We start from the raw sequence: 19727 nt of genomic DNA, 5'->3' as shown, positions 1-19727 counted from the left end.
TCTTCCTTTTCCATTCTCCCTACATTTCTTTATTTTCCCTTTGCTTTCTATTATTTTCTTCCTCTCCATTCTTTTTAACTTTTTAAAGAAATAACCAACAGCTGAGTATGAGAGACTTTAAAAAATGTCGGACAGGTGAACTCTTCTCAGTCTGGATTTTCTTTCTCAGGTCTCAGCTGTTAAAAGTCTTGTTGCAGCCTGTGTTGTTGTTGTATTTCAGCAGAACCTGTTCTCTTTTTATTTCAGAAACTTCTCACTTTGATTCCACCATGGAAGGACTTCAGTTGGCCACTAAGGATTTTAAATGTGAGGGATAACCTGGAAGAAAGAAACCACTGTAGATTTTTTTTTATTTGTCTGTCTTCTCTCCCACAGCCCCCCAGTATCAACCTCTCTGTATGTAATAATGATCAAAATTGAGATGACTTTGGGTATGGCAAGATGTCACTTTCTGAAGCCATTTGGGATTTATACTTTCTCTATATAACCTCAAGTGTGGTACAAACAGTTCGAGAGTGGAGACCAGAAGCATTTGTTGCCATGGGGGGTGAGCTTCAAGCTCTGGTATTTAATTTACTTGTGTGGGAATCCAAGATGTTGCCACACAGTGATGCTTGCCTGCAGGGAAAGGTGCCTGTTACATGTGCCTGCTTCTGCCTTTCACCCTGTCAGTCATAATTACATCCTAGTCCCTTTACAACCTCAAGTGAAATAAATCTTCATCAGTCACTCCTAATCATTCATCCAGGGGTACACAACTTACCTTCTTTTCTCCTGAAATGAGGCTTTATGCTTCCCTTTATGCTTCCCTTCAGCTAGACTCATTTGGGACTACAGAAATAAGAAAATTTCACTACAGACCTGATTCAAATACACTGGAGGAAGGATGTCTATGGTTTGTGTTAGACTGAGAAGATGTATAACTAGCACTAGTAACTAGTGATTTGATGTTTCTGTTAGAGGTATTAGAAATATTTACATATGTAGAGTGAGCTAAATTATAATTAATTATAAAGAGTAACCTCTGTCAATTATGAGGCATCCATAAGGCTGGACATTTCTTTGTAGGGAGAAGGAGAGACATAAAAGACAACTGTCACCTCACTTAATGGTGAAAAGTGTGACAAAAGATGAATGAGAAGAAGAGAAGCAAGGAAACTTAGGTTGTGTCTACTTATCAGAAATACTTCTCACTTCCACAGCTTGCAGATCCAGAATATTTATCCATTTGTTCATTCAACTCCTCTTCCTCACCTTTCCCTGCACCTTTTTCATTATGCACCAGTTGATGATCCAGGACCTGACTGCACTCATGCTGAAGCTCCACTACAGCCTAAATTGCCAATGTGTCCCCACTTTCTACCTAAATACTGCATCTACATGTGAGCAGTCAACAATGTATGCATTTCTAAATTAATGTTGTACCATTGGTGAAATTTACTGGCCACACTGTCTTAATACATTTGCCAAGTACATGTGTGTGTTTTCCTTGGCTGGGAATGTGCTGCTCTCCTACCAGCAGAACATTATACAAAATGTAATGTGGAGGTGGAAGGTAATTCATGCCAGTGCTAACTGCAGCTTCAGACTTAGCTGAGGTACCAGTGGCAGCAGAAAAGTTAGTTTGATTTCAAGAAAATGTCACTCAAGGATTAATCCTGTATTCCTGCTTCCGTTTACTGAGACAGAAATCTGAATGCCTTTATTTTCTCTTACTGGATAATGACCTTACAGAAGGCTTAAAATAAAAACAGTTTTCAAAATCTCGCAGTATTCTAATATGCACAAATCATGTTATGCCTCCTAGGAGGTTGTTGTCAATTTAAGTTTACTTTAACTCTCCCCTCCACAGTATCTATGAATTTCAAATTTTATGTATCTTTTTTCCTGCCACTTTTTTCCCCACTTGCTTCAGCTTCAGTTAGCGTTGGTGTGCCATGTGCCCAGGAGCTAAGCTTTCTCCCTGTATGTGAACCCTCTCCTTAGCACTCTTGGCAAACATCAGAACCTAAGGCTTCAGCCTTGAGGTTTGGTGGCAGTGTGTCCCTGTGGCATAGCTGAGGCTGGCTTCTAGCCAAGCTGGGATTGATGCCATGTGTGGTTCCAAGAGGGAGAGTCTGGTACCACACAAACTATTTTTGGGCTTACTAGAAACTAGAATTTCTTTTGCTTCTGTGGTGGTCGAATTAATGCAGATCAGGTTTTCTTCAGAGGAAATAAATCTTGTTAAACTTCCTTTACTTTCTCATGTGATAATATGTTTGAAAAAAAAAATAGGGTGGTGTACTGAGCGTGATGCACAGGGTCATCCGTGCGGTGCAGGGTGGTTGTTTAGCTACATCCCCTTGATGATTCCCTCTCTTGCCTGCCCTGTAGTTCGCAGTACGTACAGGCAGCACGTGGGATTGAACACTTTCGGCGCTGGCTTGTGTTCTCCTGCCTTTGAGAATCTGGAGATTAATCCTGATTTTAATTAATCAAAGATGGTATCTTCGGGCTAAAGTTCCGGGGCGAAAGCGAGTGCCGCAGCTGAGAGTTCGGCCGTACGAGCCGCAGATGCCCGTCCTCGCCTGTCTCTCTCTCCTTAAGGCAGCTTTCGATTTCACGGGGCACAGGCTCGGGCGCCCGGGCCATGGAGGGACGCGGGTTCCCGCCCGCCCGCGGGGGCCGTGGGACGCGGAGTCGGGGCCGGGGCCGGGGCGGGGGCCGGGATGGGGAGCGGCTGCCACGGGCCCCCCGTCCTGGGCCGGCCCCAACCCCGCTCCCCGCCGGGCCCGGGCCCGGGGCCGCGGCGATGGACGAGCGGCTGCTCCGCGCCCTCGGGGGGCTCAGCCTGGGGCCCCAGCGGGGCCGCGGCGGCGGGAGGCTGGTGCTGCTGCGGGGGCTGCCGGGCGCCGGGAAGAGCACCCTGGCCAGGTAAGAGTGTCCTCCGGCCGCCGCCCGGCCCCACCGCGGGGTATCGGGTGCGGCTGCGGGGGCAGGAGCGGAGCAGCCGCAGGGGCCGAGCCGGGCAGTGCTGCGGGAGCCGTGTGCCCGCCCGGACCCCGCGCCGCGGCGGAGAGCGGGGCACGCTCGCTGCAGACCCCGCAGGGCACCGGGGCTGGTTTGGGGGCTCGGGGGAAAGCGGGAGCCTTGACTGGTGGCAGCCGCTCGAAACCCTCCGCATCCCGGCTCCAGGCCCGCTCCAGGCTGCGCTGCTCCTGGTACCTGTGGCTGGTCTGGGTGTCCTGCCCGTGGGACCGTGGGAGCTCCTGTTCCCAGCGAGCGTACTGCAGGGAAGCTTCTAGGAAGTTGGACTGAACACTCCGACCAAGGTGGTTGTTGTTGTTTCTTTTCTAAAAAGTGTCAGATTGGTGGTGGGGCTTTTTTCTTTGGTATTTTTGTTGTTGTTGTAGGTTTTTTTGGTTTGGTTTGGGCGCTTTCTTCCGGTTAATCACAAACACAGTAAAGCACTCCCCCTCTCTGACTGAAAATTGACAACTCTGACTTCTGTTTTTGTGATGTCCTGCACTCCTGATCAGAGCTGTAGGGCTGTGTGAAATGGGCAGAGGAGACCAGTCCACTCTCTGACAGCTCAAAGACTGATTAAAAATAGGTGGAAGAACCCAGTGTGGACTACTGGGAGACAGCACTGCAGTCAGCATGACACAGTGTAGCTGTAATATCGTATCACAAAATCTCACAGTCTGGTATCACACAGCTCCCAGTGCCACCCACTCTCTATCAAAGAGGAACATGCACTGTCTTCTTACTCTGCTGGGGTGAGGAACTCATGCTGGGATCATGGGCTGCCGCAGGAAGGGCTCTGCTGTGAGAGGTGGCAGCATGAAGCTGAGTGATACACTGTGTTCATCTACAGTTTCCTCTTCTCAGTGCAGTACTTCCCTGTCACATTGGGCCTTCTGCCTCACTGCACTTTGGCAAGTGAAGTTATTTTATAAACGGCCAAATGCTGTGTTTTACTCACACCCAAAATGCACGTCTTTCCTGTAAGAGGCTGTGTAAGTGCAGGCCTGCTCCTTCAGAGGGGTTGGGTCTTCTCATAGCAAAGTAAGAACGTAATGGTTTGGGGCCATATTCTCAGGCAGCACAGGTAACTGACCCACTTGTATTTTTTAGGTCAAAACACAAGGTTAATTATTAATGACAGAATTACAAAATCAGTTGTAAGTATTGTTTTAATTCCCTGTGAGAATAATGTTTGAGTATCTTACTCTGTTTCCAGCCCCTGTTAATCTTATCATTGCATTTAGCTGTTCAGAAGTACACAGATTGAAGGACAGCCATTAGAGCAACATTTAATACCTCTCCATTAACTCTGACCAGATATGGAAGGACTGTGCCCAAAAACTTCTTTTGTTATTCCCACACTGTGTAGCTTGTGGTGTTGGTAAATGCAATGTGCCAAGCAAGGCAATGTTTGCAGAAAATGACAGCAACAAAGCTCATTGTAAGATCCTACTGGAGGAGGAAGGTGGTTGTTTACTTGCAAAAGCCCTCCAGAAACTCATTTTATGGATTCAAATTTATTTTCTCAGATTTTACTCACAGTATCACAGCTAAATACCTGCAGGCACCAAGATGCATGTGCACAGGTGGTCTGTCCAAAATCAGAGCGGTCAAGGGCCTTCGCCTGTCCTGTCCTTGCTTCCTCTGCTGGATTGCTCTCAGTTGGTAGTGACAGGGTGAGTTTTGGTCAGGTCTGGTGTGCCACCTCGCAGCCATCAGCTTCTATGGCTGCCATCTTTTTGCCTCCACATTCAGCTTACTTGGTGCTTCATGAATCTTAGGTGTTGGGGATTTTTTTTCCCATTATTTTAGTTTTCCCATTTTGGGTGTCTTTTCAGGCTCCATGCTACTTCTGGAACGAGAGGAAGGAGACAGGCGTGTATGGGCTGATGTGACCCGTTGGCCATCCTCCTGCTCTCAGAGCATGAGTCTTCCAGCAGCATGTCCCTGGTGCTGGGCCTCAGCTGAGTGCTGGCCTCGGGGGGGGTGTAAGCAGCACCTTTCCCAGATTTTTTGCTGTTAATTATGTTCTTGGCTGTCAGTGTGTACCATTGTTTTAGCCTTTGCTCTGTTGTTTCTTCTGATGCTTTCATACACACTTCCCTTCATTCATTCTTCATATCAGCCAGCATTTCAGTTACAACCTGCAGATCTTTACAGTGCTCAGAAGTCACAAACTGTGCACTGGTGATATCACAGCCCAGTCATATCTCCAAGAGAAAGGCCCCTTTTCAGTTCATCACAAAATCTTGACGAACAAACTCAGATCCATGACTTGTTTCCCTGACTTTTCAGTGTCACCGAGCTCAGTTTGGACACAGCTTCGTAAGATTTAGGTACAGCATCTTCATTAAAATTATTTCCCAACCCCAGTTGTTCTCCCAGCTCAGAGCAGCCTGACATTGGCATGGATCAGTTCAGGTCTGGTTTTGCATTTCTAATAAAGATAAAAAAGGATCCACTTGCGATTACTGAAGAATGAGGAGTTGGTCTGCTCACCACCAAGCTCCAAAACTTTCCAATTGCTTCACTATTAAGAATATCCTTCCCTGAACCACGTATTTTGGGTGACCCCAACCACCTCACTGTAACTGTTCACCACACCAGCAGAAGCCCATAGGAGAAGGGCCAGCTGGAGTCACATCTCCAGCAGTCTCCATCAGGCAGGTGTGACACACTCCTCCTGAACACATTGTCCTCGACTTCACAATACAGGTTTTATGATCAAACTGAGGCAACTACTGAGAAAACAGTTAACTGAGGTTCAGTAGCAGGTATAGCTTCCAAAAATGCCTCCAAAAAGTAAAATGAGCTGCATACAAGCTCATACCTGCTTCTCCAGCAAGCTCTTTATTGCATGGTAGGTGCACTTCCAGCTCTTCTACAATACATTGCTCAGCTTACACGTAAGCCTTTATCTAGCAGTTTAACTCAAGCATTAAGCAGGGCATGATCAAACATGTAACTTTTCAGCCACTGCTGTTGATTTATAGCTCAAAATGAGGTTGTTCTTGTACTCCCTTATGAACCACAAAGGGAGCAATCTTCCAGAACAGAAGGGAAAAAATGTACTGGCACTGAGGCATCACTGCTTGGCGTAATCCACGTCTTGTCCAGTTCTCCCTGCTGCCATTGCCTGGTTTATCCCAGCACCTCCAGTCCTGGCCTGACATGTAACCAGCACCCGACCCTGACCAGCACCTGACCCTGTTGCAGAGCTGCAGCTCTGACGGGTTCATGGACTTCAGCTCTGCAACTCCTGCTTCCAGACAGCATTGTTATTGCAAACATTTCCCCTTGTATAAAACCACTTCAGGTGAGTCTCCTGAATGTGTTGATCAAATGTAATATCATCCTGTTTCTTTACAAAATGGAGCCATGGCTTGAGCCCCCGTGGGTGAGACACAAAGGCGTGTCTGTGCTTTACAAGCAGCACCTGACTGGCTCATCTGGGCAAAGTCCTCTGGGCACTAGAAATTGTTCAAACACTCATGAAAGGTGATAATGCTGAGCATGTGCACCAGATCTCACAGTTCTGCTTTTCTGCTGAAACAAAAAGGTTTTAAACACCTTTTAAATGCCACAGAATGCAACATAAAGTGTTGGGAAGAGTGACCAGAGCAAGTGGTTGCATGTGGTGTCAGTATGTATATGTTCTGGTCTCCAGGACATTGGAAGGTGTATGAGAATATACTGGCTCTGAGATCTGCCAGACGTAGCATCCTGCTGCCTTCTGATAATGTTCCTTCCAATCTGCTTACCAGGCTCAAATCAGAAATTTATTTTCAAATTTTCTGATGAAAAAACATGAGAACCTATGGAATACAGTTATGGAATTTTTTTATCTCCAATGATTATTTTTGTTTACATTGTTATAAAATTATATATAAAATAATTATTATAAAATTGTTACAGTTAGAATATGAAATAATTGTTTGAAAGCACTGAAGATGCTCTTTAGGGAAAAAAAGGGACTTCAAAAATGTTATAAATCCTGGGAACACATCTTCAGATGAATAACACAGGAGACGTCTTTAACCCACCTGTCTCTTCAGTGGGGCAGCTGTTACAATGCTACTGTGGTCAAACAGAAACAAAGCTGTATTTTCAACAGAAAGAGTCTCCTTTTTTGATCTCAGCAGCCATCGTAAATGTGGCCAGGGAGAGACAGCAGATGAGTGTCCACCAACACCAGCCAAGGCACTGTGTTGTTTAGAAGCGTTGTTGCTACCTGGGCTGCCAGAGGGGTTGGTGTGGGCAGGCAGTGAAGCTTCTGCCTCTGCAGCTTCATATTTCCAGGGTCTTTATGAGTTCCCAGGCCCTGCTGCAGATCATGAGGTTTACCACTGTTGTGTCAGAGCTGAAGAACTGAAGCATCTGAAAGTTTTTTTTTTCCTCAACTGTATCAGCCAGTCTAATGAGACACAGTACTGCTTCACTGTGCAGAAAGGGGTTGAGGAGATTTGTTGCAAGCAGAGGAAACATCCCCCGTGCTCTTCTTACTTTCTCATCCTTTGTATTTTCTGAAACAGCAGCAAACTTTTCTTTAGCAAGATATAGAGTGTACCACATTCTGTATCCACAGCAAGATGGAGAGATTGTGCAATCTCTGTGTAATTACATTTCCCAAATTAATACTGAACCTTTGACAGATGCTGCTTGTCACAACACAGTGCTTCAAGTTCAATGGTTTCTTTATAAAATGCTAATATAGCTCCTATGTATCCTTTGATCTTGCAAAGAGATTCCATTCTTCTTTTCCTCTTTAGTATGCTTTATGCTTACTGATCCGACAGCAATGGGTAATTTCTTTTTACATGGGGCTGTTCAAGACTTATGCATTAATAACAGTGGTCACAAGCCCTCCCATTCTGCATAGCTAATGTATATTTTTCTAAAATACAGGCATTTTAATTGCATACAGTGATTAGGAGCCTGGTGTGATTATGCAAACCTGTCTTCTAAACCACCTTGCAGTCCTGTGAAGATTGTACAAGGCTTATTTCTTAAGAAACACATTAAAGAGGTTTGGGTGCCTTTTGAAATTATAAGGGACAGAAGAAACAGGATTTTTGTCAACTTCATGGGCAATAGGGAGGGGATTACAGAAATGGTGGTAAACTTCAGTGACTGGTTGTTTCAGAAAGCAAAATAAGCAGAAGGTAAAACACCTTTATCCCACTTAATGTTTTCTTATGTTGCTGTTAGTAGGAGCTTGTTTGGTATAAATATAGCAAATGTGAAAGTAATTTATGGCTCTTAGGATATTTTGTGCCATATTTTTCCTCCTTTGACACACAAGTTTTATTTACTTTATTATCAGTATCAGGGTAGTTAGACTGAGTTTACAGATAATCACATACAGTTTAGATTGCTTAAGGGTTAATATCAAAACTCTCATGTGAGTGTACATATATGTGTTGAAAATTCAGTAAAGTATGTGCTAAGAAAATTAGTTTAAAATTTGCACTGTTTGAGAACATGTTTAAAAGAAATACTGAGCAAGAAAAAAATAGTCTTGAGATCTTTTACAAGATGTGTACAATTTTATGTGCCTATTAATAGCTAAAGAGATGACAGGCATTTTAGCAAGCATTTTTTTAGAGAAGAAATTGCAATGGGTAAAGCAGTGAGAAAGGTGAGGTGCTGAATCGAAGTGAGAGCTGAATATATCAGTTTCTCAGCACAGGAGTAATCAGATAAGCATTAGGTGTTGCCAGGCTTTTCATGGTAAGAATTCTTTGCCTAGGACCAAAATGAAAGTAAATGTAATTTGACTGCTAACAGTTTGAAGCATGACTTTTCTTAAATCTGTTTGTCCAGAGTAATTATGCGATTAAAGCGTGTCTTTGGAGCTAGAAGGTAACAACATGTAGGTGCTAAATGACACTTAACAGTGGGCACGGCCCAGTCCTGGCTGTCAGTCAGCAGTGAGCCTCTATTCTCTGGGAGGGTTGTTACAGCAAAATAATATCAATTAATCAGCAGATGGTAGGAGTTACAGTGGAGACTGAGCAAAGTCAGAAGCTGACCTTCATTCAGCTAAATGCAACCCGCAATCCTAGTGAAGAATTGCTGCTTGCAGGCAGATTAGGGTAAAACTGGTAAGTAAATGGTTAGGACAGAGCTAGATGACAGAATTAAGCTTTTTTTGTGTGTCTGTTTTTTTGCTGATAACCTAAAGGCACCTTTTCCCTTGCTGTTGCTCATGTAGATAAGACATTGAGAAATAGTTGTTTTACAGCTTGTGGGGATGGAAGAAAAGCATTTTATTAGGGAAGCTGAAATGAGTCACAGGGACTGGAGACCATGTGAGATGTGAGATAGCAGGGCAGCAGCATTCAAGTCTGAGAGCCACAAGGTTTCTTGGTTGACCTTTCTTTTCCTGAGACAGTTTGGGCCTTAGGGAGACATAGATTAGAGAGATGATGCCATGGGCTCTCCCTGACTTCTTGCAGAGACTCCCTCCTCCCCCAGCACTTCTGTGACTGAAAAAAAATAGACAGTTCTGTCTATGGACACAAACAAATTAGAAAAATGGGAATACAATTTCATATTAAGATTTCTTTTATGCTCTCTAAGGACTGGCAGAGGAATGCTTCATGTTTAAACCACCTCACAAGCCAGCACTTCCACCTCCTAGAGCCAGTCACAGCCTTTGAGGCAGATGGTCAGTTTACAGCATCCCAGGTCTGCAGGAGCATCACTGTGGGACACACATCAGTGCAAAGGGAAGGGGGTTTGCCCTGTGCCATTCACCACAGTGGTCTGTTTTATGGATCTATAGCCAATCTGGCAATTCAGATTCATTTATAAAAACACATTTAAAAGCTGAAAAGATATAAAAGTTACTCAATTCTACAAGAGGAAGATTAAGTGAAACAGGGATAAGTACAAGAACTATAAAACTGCAACAAATAACACAAAATATTGACTTATCATTCAAGTATTTGTTTGCAAATAATAAATAAATAAAATAAAAAGTGCTATCTGCTTTCTAGCCAAAAAACCCCCAAACTGATGGCACTCTTGGCCATCTTAACTAAATGACAAATCCTTCCTCCTTATCTTCTGAAATCTTAGTAGAAAAATTCCCATGGTCAAATTGTCTTTTGACACCAACTTCCATGGGATAAGCAGGTTTGGGTTGTTGGAGGTTTTTTTTGTCTTTACAATCCTATGTTCTCAGACAACTCAGAAAATTCTCAGGTAACTCAGAAGGAAGACTGAATATATTAATATCATTAAGGACTTGGATGTTGGTAGTCCAGTGTAGATTTCTTTGCTGAATTAAAGAAATCAAGGCCATGCCTTCAAGCTCCATTTATTTCCTCCTATGTGTCCATCTACAGATTGCAGTGTTTTCAGATCCTTCCAAGCTGGAATTTTTCAAATGAAGCACTGTGCATATTTGCAGAGCATTTAAATGGCTCTTGATTTAATGGTCTCTGTTAAAGGCATGTGTTACCATATACCAATCCTTCTTTCATCTTTTTTTTTCTGCAGACAACTGAAACGTGACTATCCCAGTGCCGTAGTTCTCAGTACTGATGACTTCTTCATTGAAAATGGTGTATACATGTTTGAACCTGACTTCCTAGAGGATGCACACAAGTGGAACCAAAAAAGAGGTGACTGAACTTCATCCAGGGGTTGTGCAGTCTGTCTTTAAACTTAGCCCCCAAAATAAAATATCTCAAAGTGATGTCATACACTGCAGTTCATGGGGTATTGGTTGAAAAAATACATTTACCACTTCTGATTTTATTTCTTCTGACTTACTAGAGAGAAATTCGTAAATGAAAATGCTGAGGTTGATAGATGTTATTTTAGAAAGTAAAGCAGTGACTGTTAGGAAGCACTGCTGAAACTTGGTAAGAACAGGTGCCATACAGATACCAGCTCAGCAGCTGCTCTCTGCAGCTGTAGGCACCTCAGCCTTATGACTTGAACTACTTAGATGTCTGTCCTGACCTGGAAGGGGGTGTTACGGGGTGGGGAGGTAGTGATAGGAGGAAAACTCGGAAACGGAGTTATGAGTTTGAGAATTAAACAACCCAAGTCTCTACTTCAGAGATAACAATGTAACATGCTTTTGGGGCTGCATTGTGAAGGAAATTTTGGCAATGACAAACATACTTTGAGATGATATAACAGATATCTTCTGCAAACAACAGTAATTTTTAGCTGTTCCAAGTATGTTCTACAAGAGCTGTGTAGAACGCAGCTGGTACACAGCACAGCCAGCAGCTGCACCACCTCCTCTGGGAGAGCTCCAGCTGGGCACTGACCTTGGCTCCAGTTTGGGCAGTGGCTGCAAACCCAAGTCTGGTGGGGAAACAAGTATGTGAGCAGTGGGCAGGAAAGGACACTTTGGGGCTAGTAAGGCCTGGATCAGTCTGTTATCTGATACACTTAATGTGTTACATTGCAGCACGCAAAGCAATGAAGAATGGGAAAAGCCCAGTTATTATTGACAATACCAACATCCATGCTTGGGAAATGAAGCCGTATGTGATAATGGTAGGGAAATCTCTGATCTATTGCTTTTATATGCTCAGCTATGACATTTACAAGGTGATCTGACTGAAATGGTTCTTAACATGGCTAAAAATAATTACTTCACTTTCCCCATTTTTCTCTAATTGTAGTGGATATTGTGGATATTATGACAAAATAGGGGCAGAGGTGCCAGTGTAGTTGTTTTAGCTAGTCAGCTCTATAACTCAGTGAAGGCAAAATGGCTTGAAAAGATTAACAGCCTTTGAATCTCCCCTGTTACTTCTTAGTCATCAGGATGTCATCCCCTTCACTGGTAGTGACATGAATTTAACAGTTCTGTCAATTGTTTGTTGACAAATATCCCAAGATATGACTTACAAATTTAGTTCATAAGTTGTGAAAAATACACCACACAGAGTCTTTGAAGATGCATTGATATCTCTTGTCAGTAGTTCTGGCAGAGATGGCAATATTTTTAGTACAGTTGCATAGTGTGGCCTGTCTGCTAACATTAAACTCGTGCTTCTCTTCGTGGGTTATGGTGTTGTCAGTTAAGAATTTTGGGTCCAAGTATTGCTTAGCACAAAAGAGGCAGGAATTAGTAGTGGGTGCTGGAAAGCCTCACAACTCTAGCAGGAGTTGTGAATGCTTGTGGGTGAATAAGAAGCAAGTAGAGGGCACAGACAGAGGTGGCAAAGATGTAAAAAGGTCAATAGGTTTCCCTGCCTCCTTGTCCAACTCAAAAGTAATCAATAACTGTATTTAATACATATATATGTACATGTATGGGTTTTTTTGTGTGTGTATGTACATATATACACACATACATACAAACATGTTCCTTTACCTTGAAAAAAATGGACTACTGTAGACTCAATGGCTGAGAATAACATGACTGATAGATGTTGACCTCACACTTCCAGAAACTCCAGACTGGCATGGTCAACCTGTAGCTCTTGAACCATCAGTGACTTCAGAGAGATAAAGTGCCAAGATGCTATTGCCATGGGGGATGGGAACTGGGGGCAAGGCCGAGGCAAGTTTTGCTGGGAAACCCAAATCCCTTCATGTAGAAGGCAATGAACTAGCTGGGACTCAGACTGGCACCGTGATGGCAGTCACGGTTATCGTCCTCTCTCTGGCTTTTGGTACATATCACAGATAACATCTCTTGGCCTGGTAAAATCTCAGGGGGTCTAGAAGATTGGCAATTCCTGAGCTCGGCAGCCACACATCTAAAACTTCTGTGTCCTTCAGGCACGTGAAAATAGATATGAAGTTACGTTCCAAGAACCAGATACACCCTGGAAGTTCAATGTTCAAGAACTGACAAGGTACATTATTTTTCTCTTTGATATTGCAGACAGCTTCTCATTTTGTAGATGTGTCCTGATAAAGGACAGTCTTCTTCCTCTTCACATACCCTAAAATGTAGCCTGGTAAATGACAACAGAAGGATTGTTGTGAAAGTTTCTGGTACCAAATACCTGGTCTGTAGTAAATTCAGCCCTGAAAAGGCCTGACTGTGCTGAAGTGAGACAGGCAGTAGTAAAAGCAACACGGCCTTTTTATGCTGCAAGCTTCTCAGGGCAGAAACCCCAGTTTTCATTCTGTATTTTGAGCAGCAGTCTTTATGTTTGAGCACAAAACCATATCTAAGCACTAGAGACAATTTTCAGGCTTCTATTCTTAAAATTTAACCATAACAAATATTGCTATAGTGTGGAGGGATGATACATTGAGTGTGGCTAAGAAAACAGGTTCTAGAGGATCTTTGTAAAGATCTCACACACACATGGGATACAGTGAATGTATCAACTCTGTGTGGTAGGATTTAGAGGCAGCCAAATGTGTCTCTAAGTATGTTAGAGTGACTGCAGCGTTAATGGTTATATCAATGAAAAAAATTCATGTAGGCTAATTTCCTAGCCTTTATCCAATCTGAAGTATACCTCAGTGAACTGTCTGTCAAACCCAGAAGCTAAACACATGCTAACTTACTTGTTATTGCAAGAAAACGAGGCACAAGTGCTTCATTCCAATGGATGTATTTGTTTTGTACCAGCTAGGAACTCTAGTCAAAAGTTAGCACTGCTCCTTTCTGTGTCTGAAGGAGACAAACAGCAGGGGGCCGTGGCCCAGAGCACTCGTGGCTCTGGGGTGAGGCAGGACATGGCAGATGATGGCTCGGGGCTGAGAACAGCAACATCCTTAACTGTCAACTGTGTCAGCTCTTCCTTCACCAGCACCAGCCACTTGTAGGGCATCACTGCAGAGGCAGAATTTAATCATTCATTGTAGGCTGAGTAATTCAATAACTTGCATTTTGTGTTATTAAATATTTGAAACAAATCAGCTTTTTACAGCAGCACCGTAAAACTAATTCAAATACACCCAGTTTTGGAGAAGGTCTGTGGTAAATGGTTCAGGGACAGCTGCAGGTTGCTTCCACATGGTGTCTTTATCAGCAATAGGGTTTGTGCTGGTTACTGGCCCAGGAATGGGCTGCATGTGTGCAGGACTCTGGCTGCTGCAGGATCTTGTGCCCACTTCACAAGTGGGATGTGCAGCTGGCAGCCTGCTGTGTTACTGTCAGCCTGATTCCACTACGGAAAAACACATGTTGAGCAGTGCAGCATTTGCACAACACAAGGTTTTGAAAATATGGATGCAGGATAAACATACATTCTAGATCACAAACTGTGCCTTACAGAGCTAAATGGCAAGCCCAAAGATATTCAGGGTTTGCAAACTCACAGACAAACAGAAATTCCTGGTGGTCTTTGCAAAAACAATTCCCACTAAGTTGTGGAGAGACCGTGACTGTTTCTACTCTATCCAGAAATCCCTGCATGTTTGAGCATTGTGTTCCCCTCCCTCTCAAACCTGTCATTTACAAATCTGCCCTGGAGCCTGAGCCACATCATGTATGATTTTTTTACTACTTGTGCTCAAAGCAACATTTTTTGACCTCTGTATTTGCTGATAAATCAGTGTCTATGTTGGTTACAGCACTTGTCTGCATTTCTCCAGATGTACCAAAGCTCACCCTGAGGCTAACAAGCTGTTAGTGCTAAAACCCAGCAATCCTCTATAAAATACTACACAGGTCTTCTACATAACTCTTTCATTTCAAAATATTTGTCAACTTCTTATGTCCTGGCTGCCCAAAAAAGTACTGGTGTGACATTTTTCAGCAGTCACAATAATATTCTTAAGAAGTCGGTAAAAGTAAACAACAATTTGTCAAAAACAGGCTAGAAATAGATCAGAACCATTGTCCTATTTAGGACAACCTATCAGGCACCTTAGCAAGCTGAAGATAACTTCTAATACATGGGCAGCTAAATACTTGTATTTTCTGTTAATTTTGACTCTACAGAAGAAATATTCATCATGTCCCTCGGGAAAAGATACAACGGATGAAAGAACAATACGAGCACAATGTTACCTTCCACAGTGTTCTTCACTCTGAAAAACCAAGCAGAGATGAGGGAAGCTACAGTGGACCAAATGCATCTTATGGCATGGATACCCATTCCAATCCTCTTTCAGACTTCTCAAGGAGAAGACCTCACAGGACACGTACAAACAACATGACATTTAACTGAAGAGGTGATTCCTTGGTGTGTTTTAATTATCAGGGTATAAAAGTCTCTAGTTTTAAATTTTTTCTAAACTGTTTGTGTTTTTCTACTACATTTCTAAATTACTTTTATTTCTTACAAATCTTTAAATGGCATTGTTCTGTGATCTCACGGCTCTACATGACCAATCTAAGAGTGCTGTCCCCAGTACAAACTGTACTCCCTCTCATCCCTCTTCCACCAGGAAAATCCATCTAAGTAGGAACTGGGCTACAGGAGTAGGTCTGTACAGCTGAAACACAAGGCTGTCAAATACACAAACTAACTCATAATGACTTAAGAAAGGAGGAAAAACCTGTTTTTGCTAAGGGGAGAAATCAACCTCTTCAGCCACTGAATGCTGAGAAGCCACTGACTGATGGATGAGTGGGAAAAGAAACTATCCTGCTGTGGTTTTATCCATACTGTTATATTCTGATGATTATGGCCTTGTCAAGAAGCCTTGTGAAACATTTTTAAAACTCCACTTGTCAGTTTTTTTACATAGGTGTGGATTATTAAGCAGTGCCTACAGAACAGACAGTGGTGAGGTATTTTGCAGGAGGAAATGAAGACGGCTCCCATTTGACATTAGGAAATACGGGTCTAACTGTGATTCATCTAGCAATTTAGCAGAGAAGCCTGAGAGGTATAATGTTGTCTCTATGCAAAAGTCAAGCTGTCTTCAGGACACAATAGATGTACAAGATAAATTGCATTTTCTACTCAAAATGCATTAAAGCTTTAAGCATCATCATTACGAACAATTCTGAACTGGGGGCCCAGGGACTCTGGCTCTGCAGTATTCCATGGAAGTTTACAGAACTACCAGCGAGCTCGTGTCAGCCCATTATAGTTCTCCAGTCCTGCACTTGAGCCAAGTGAACAGCACAGGACCCCTGAAGGGTTGCTGAGTGGGAGCTGGTGGTCTCAGTTCTGAAACATCCTCCCTCCCTTGAACCATGCCTGGTGGGAAGCAGCAGGGTAAAGGGCAACCTGACAAGCAGCTATTTGAAATGTGGAGGTGGCAGCTGGTCCAGCAGGACTATTTCCTCTCCAATGGAAAAACTCCAGTTCTGAGCTTAACCTGTTGAAATGAATGAGAACAAAATAATGAATTCAAGCACTATCTCATCCCCAGCAGAAAGATCTTGTGATAAAATCAAAGAAAGATCTGATTATCTTTCATGATGTTGTGGCCTCAAGTGCTTCTTTAAGGAGTAGCTCAGAAACACTGACCAAAGATTTATCACTAATACCTTTGTGTGGCATTTTGCTGTAAATCAAATAATCATAGCTGTTCTCTAAACCTTTTTTAGTGCTATATGGAAAGTGAGGAGGAAAGTACAAGAACAGACCCTAATTACACAGAGCAACATTTCAGAATTAAAATGTTCTGTACAGTAAAAATAAGAGAACTATTTTGCCCTGTTCTTCTGATAGCCAAACAACTACTCTAATGCTGCAGAGGGAAACAAAACTGATTGCTTTAGACTGAAACAAAGATCCTGCTGTAATTTAAGAATATGTCAGAATCCAAACAATGGCTTATAAAATGTCATAAAACCCTTAGCCATACTGATGTTATTGTACAATACATATTTGTGAGAAGTGTATAATTTCTTCAGACTATTTTGCAGGTGAAATGTTGTTTCATGAGTCTGTTTTTGATATACAGCTTTATTAAACAGATTCCAGATTTAATGTACAAAGTGTAAAAATAATTTGAATTTGAAATATATACAAAACTGTACATGGGTGTTTAGTAGCATTTTTGGGATTTTTGTCTTTGTAGCACTCTGCGGGCTGGTAACGAGTCCACAGGTTCCTTTGGGTCCTTCTGAAGAGTCTCAGCTACTTCACAACTGCTTTTTGATGAGTTATTTGCTTTCTCAGTAGACCTGGAACTACTTCTGGATGAAACATCATCAGATAAATTAGTAGCTATTGAATTGCTGTTTTCATTTACATAATTCATCTTCCTTTCTTCTGGTAAATTATTCATGAGTGCTTGTGTATTAATCATTGCCAGTTCTTCATCAGCAACCAGGTCATTCTCAGGAAGATGGACAGTTTCTCTCAATTTTCTACAGGGCATGACACGACCAATATTCTGATCTGTCTCTTTTGATGACTTGCTACACTGTAAACCCAAACTTCGTGGGGGCTGGAATGCTTTTTTAACAGATGGAGAAATTACTGAACATATTGGTGTCAGTGGTGGAGGGGCAGGTATGCAACTGAGAAAGTCCATAGCTTTTCTCTTTCTGGTGTTTTTGAGATGGTCTTCACTAACTGTAGCAGGTGAAGGTGTTTTTGCTGACCCCGGTGTGACAGGTTTCATATATGGTGTGATAGTTGACAGAGGGCTTGGATGCTTAATTTTGATTCTAGTAGAGATCTAGTTAAAAAGAGAGAAGTTTGATGTTGAATAGAATGTTCCATTTCATTAGCTTCCTCAATTACTTCCACAAAATGGGAAAAAAAATCCTGATATAAAAAAACTTGAAGATAACAAAACACACAAGACAGATGCTACACAGCAAATCATTCAAACACACATCTAACTTGAAAATACTTTTCATGTCTCATTTGTTTTAAATTGGTTAATATATTTGATAAACAAATAGAAACTAAACCTTCAGAATTAAGTATTAGCACTCCCTCTGAAATGGAAAAGGGTTACATTTATAAGCATAAAATTAGTCCCCAGAATCTGAAATCACATCAGGGTGTTTCCCCCTCCATTGCAACTAGTGGCAGGGAAAGTTTTTGTTCTGACTGCTCAGTACTCCACATCAGAAACAACTTGCCTCCAGCAGCTTTCATGGGAAACTTGAGTACTATTTAAAACAATTTTTGTCAAGACTTCTATAAAATGTAAACATTTACTAGGTGATACCTCTTCCCCCTTTAAATCCTGGAAATAGTAAACATATCTAGTTAAAAGACCCGGAGGTAAATTCTCTCAACAAAAATAGGAACTGCAGAATGCCATAAAAGAAGAATTTACAGATCAAGATTTTTCCTTCCAGTGACATTCACATCAGGTAATCTTCACAGTGTGACCAAGGAAATGATAAATTATCTACTGAGAAATAATGATTCATTTACTCACATAAAATTTAGAATATTTAAGTATGCTGTGGAAACATAGGCCATAAGGGGAAGTTTTCATGTACTGCTGGGAGGAAGAATGGTCTTTCAGTTCCTCCTGGGGAATAACAGTAAACCCGCACAGAGAAAGTGTCTGATCAGTTTGCATTGCCCTGAAGAGAATGGATGGAGTGGACTGAGAAGTGGGACCATTGACCACAACCATCAGTACAGAACTTACTTCTATCCTCACTGCATGCACTGCCAGTACAAACACAGTATTAATTAACAGAAGCTTACCAAACTTTTATCCTCTGCAAAGTTACAGGAAGGAGAGGGGCTTTCCAAGCCAGATCTTTTAGTTAAACTGGGTGTACGCAAGAGATTTCTTTGTAGCAAATTCACCAATTTACTTTCTGCATCAGAGCAAAAGGAGGCCACATTCTGCAAAGGAGAACAGTTTGCAATGCAGAATAGTTGTTTTTCAAATTGTTTAAGTACGATATGCTCACAAAGTATTTAGGACTTTCTTTTCTCATCATAATCCCACTAGAATTTTATTTTATATCAAACCAACAACTTAGAAGACTGCTGCACTTTCTGTAGAGGGAAATAAAAACTACCTTTTATTGTGAGCAAGAAGAAGAAGGAAAAAATTCTTTTGTATTTAAACTTATTTTTCATTAAGAAATGGGAATGCATTACCAGGACATGGTATTTAGCACTGCTGGAAAACTGAAATAAAAATAAATAAATGAAATCAACAATCCAATACTGAATAAACTCCACTGAGCAAGAGAGTAAATTTCAGCTTTTAAAAGGCTAGAGGCCAAACCGTGCATGACAGATTCACTACTGACAGATATAAGATGCTTTGCCAGCCAGAGCAAAAGACGGTATTGGTTGAACTGAATCAAAAAAAAAAAAGAAAAAGACATTCAATAGGTCGTTTGTAGAGTCCTCCAGGAAAACTGCATTAACACCTTACTCCATCTCCCAGAAAATCCCTTCAAATTCAGCCCTCTGTGTATTACTTCTTTTAAAGATTTATTAGTACTAACAGACTTTCTGGTGAAGTATGTAACACAGCAGTAACTAAAACTAATCATCAAACTAAACATCTACATATTTACCTCTATCATACTTCTCAGTTCATTAAGCTTCTCTTGAAGATAGTTTTCCTTTGGACTGGCTGAGAACACAGAAAGATCTCCAGCCAACAGCACAGGAATTTCTGATCTAAATTCAGATTGCCACTGAAGGTTGCTTGCAGAAACGAGTGAGCAGCAGACAACTATATCTTCAATAGCAAGGTGTCTGAGATCTGTCCAGATCTTTACTGCCACGAAATTACAGCTTTCATCAGATAAGTACACCATAGTAGTGAAACCTAAAAGCAAGAAAAAAGTTTGAATTAAACCTTTGCATCCTTAAGTAAACGTTGATTACCACAATTTGTAGCTATAAAAAAAGGTCCCACACATCTTGAAAGAG

General features: G+C 42.0%; 3 protein-coding genes and 1 long non-coding RNA gene across 11 annotated transcripts in view; 2 read left to right on the top strand and 2 right to left on the bottom strand.

Moving 5' to 3' along the window:
* Positions 1-2234, top strand: part of LOC135409653 (NEDD4-binding protein 2-like 2) — a 46108-nt gene extending 43874 nt beyond the window's left edge. For all 7 annotated transcript variants that reach the window (XM_064645508.1, XM_064645502.1, XM_064645501.1 and 4 more), the window contains one exon: positions 247-2234. The gene's annotated coding sequence lies outside the window, so the exon portion shown is untranslated. The remainder of the gene's footprint in view (positions 1-246) is intronic.
* Positions 2235-2617: 383 nt separating this feature from the next.
* N4BP2L1 (NEDD4 binding protein 2 like 1) lies at positions 2618-16849 on the top strand. Its single transcript, XM_064645516.1, has 5 exons — positions 2618-2916; positions 10516-10640; positions 11444-11532; positions 12769-12845; positions 14894-16849. The coding sequence occupies exons 1-5, from the start codon at positions 2633-2635 to the stop codon at positions 15120-15122; spliced, it is 804 nt and encodes a 267-aa protein (XP_064501586.1). The 5' UTR covers positions 2618-2632; the 3' UTR covers positions 15123-16849.
* On the bottom strand, positions 4526-5711 carry LOC135409658 (uncharacterized). The gene is made up of 2 exons (XR_010428299.1): positions 5509-5711; positions 4526-4861 (listed from the first exon to the last, which is right to left on the bottom strand). It is a non-coding gene; the product is annotated as an uncharacterized LOC135409658 (long non-coding RNA).
* The window catches only part of BRCA2 (BRCA2 DNA repair associated), a 37844-nt gene continuing 34914 nt past the window's right edge, over positions 16798-19727 (bottom strand). For both annotated transcript variants that reach the window (XM_064645491.1, XM_064645492.1), the window contains exons 25-27: positions 19367-19623; positions 18534-18677; positions 16798-17538 (exon numbers count right to left, since the gene is read on the bottom strand). In XM_064645491.1, coding sequence (XP_064501561.1) covers positions 16900-17538; positions 18534-18677; positions 19367-19623 — 1040 coding nt within the window. In that variant the 3' untranslated portion in view covers positions 16798-16899. The remainder of the gene's footprint in view (positions 17539-18533; positions 18678-19366; positions 19624-19727) is intronic.

Source organism: Pseudopipra pipra, chromosome 2 (genome assembly GCF_036250125.1).
Source record: "Pseudopipra pipra isolate bDixPip1 chromosome 2, bDixPip1.hap1, whole genome shotgun sequence".
NCBI lineage: Eukaryota > Metazoa > Chordata > Aves > Passeriformes > Pipridae > Pseudopipra > Pseudopipra pipra.
This window is presented reverse-complemented; position numbering and strand designations above follow the sequence as displayed.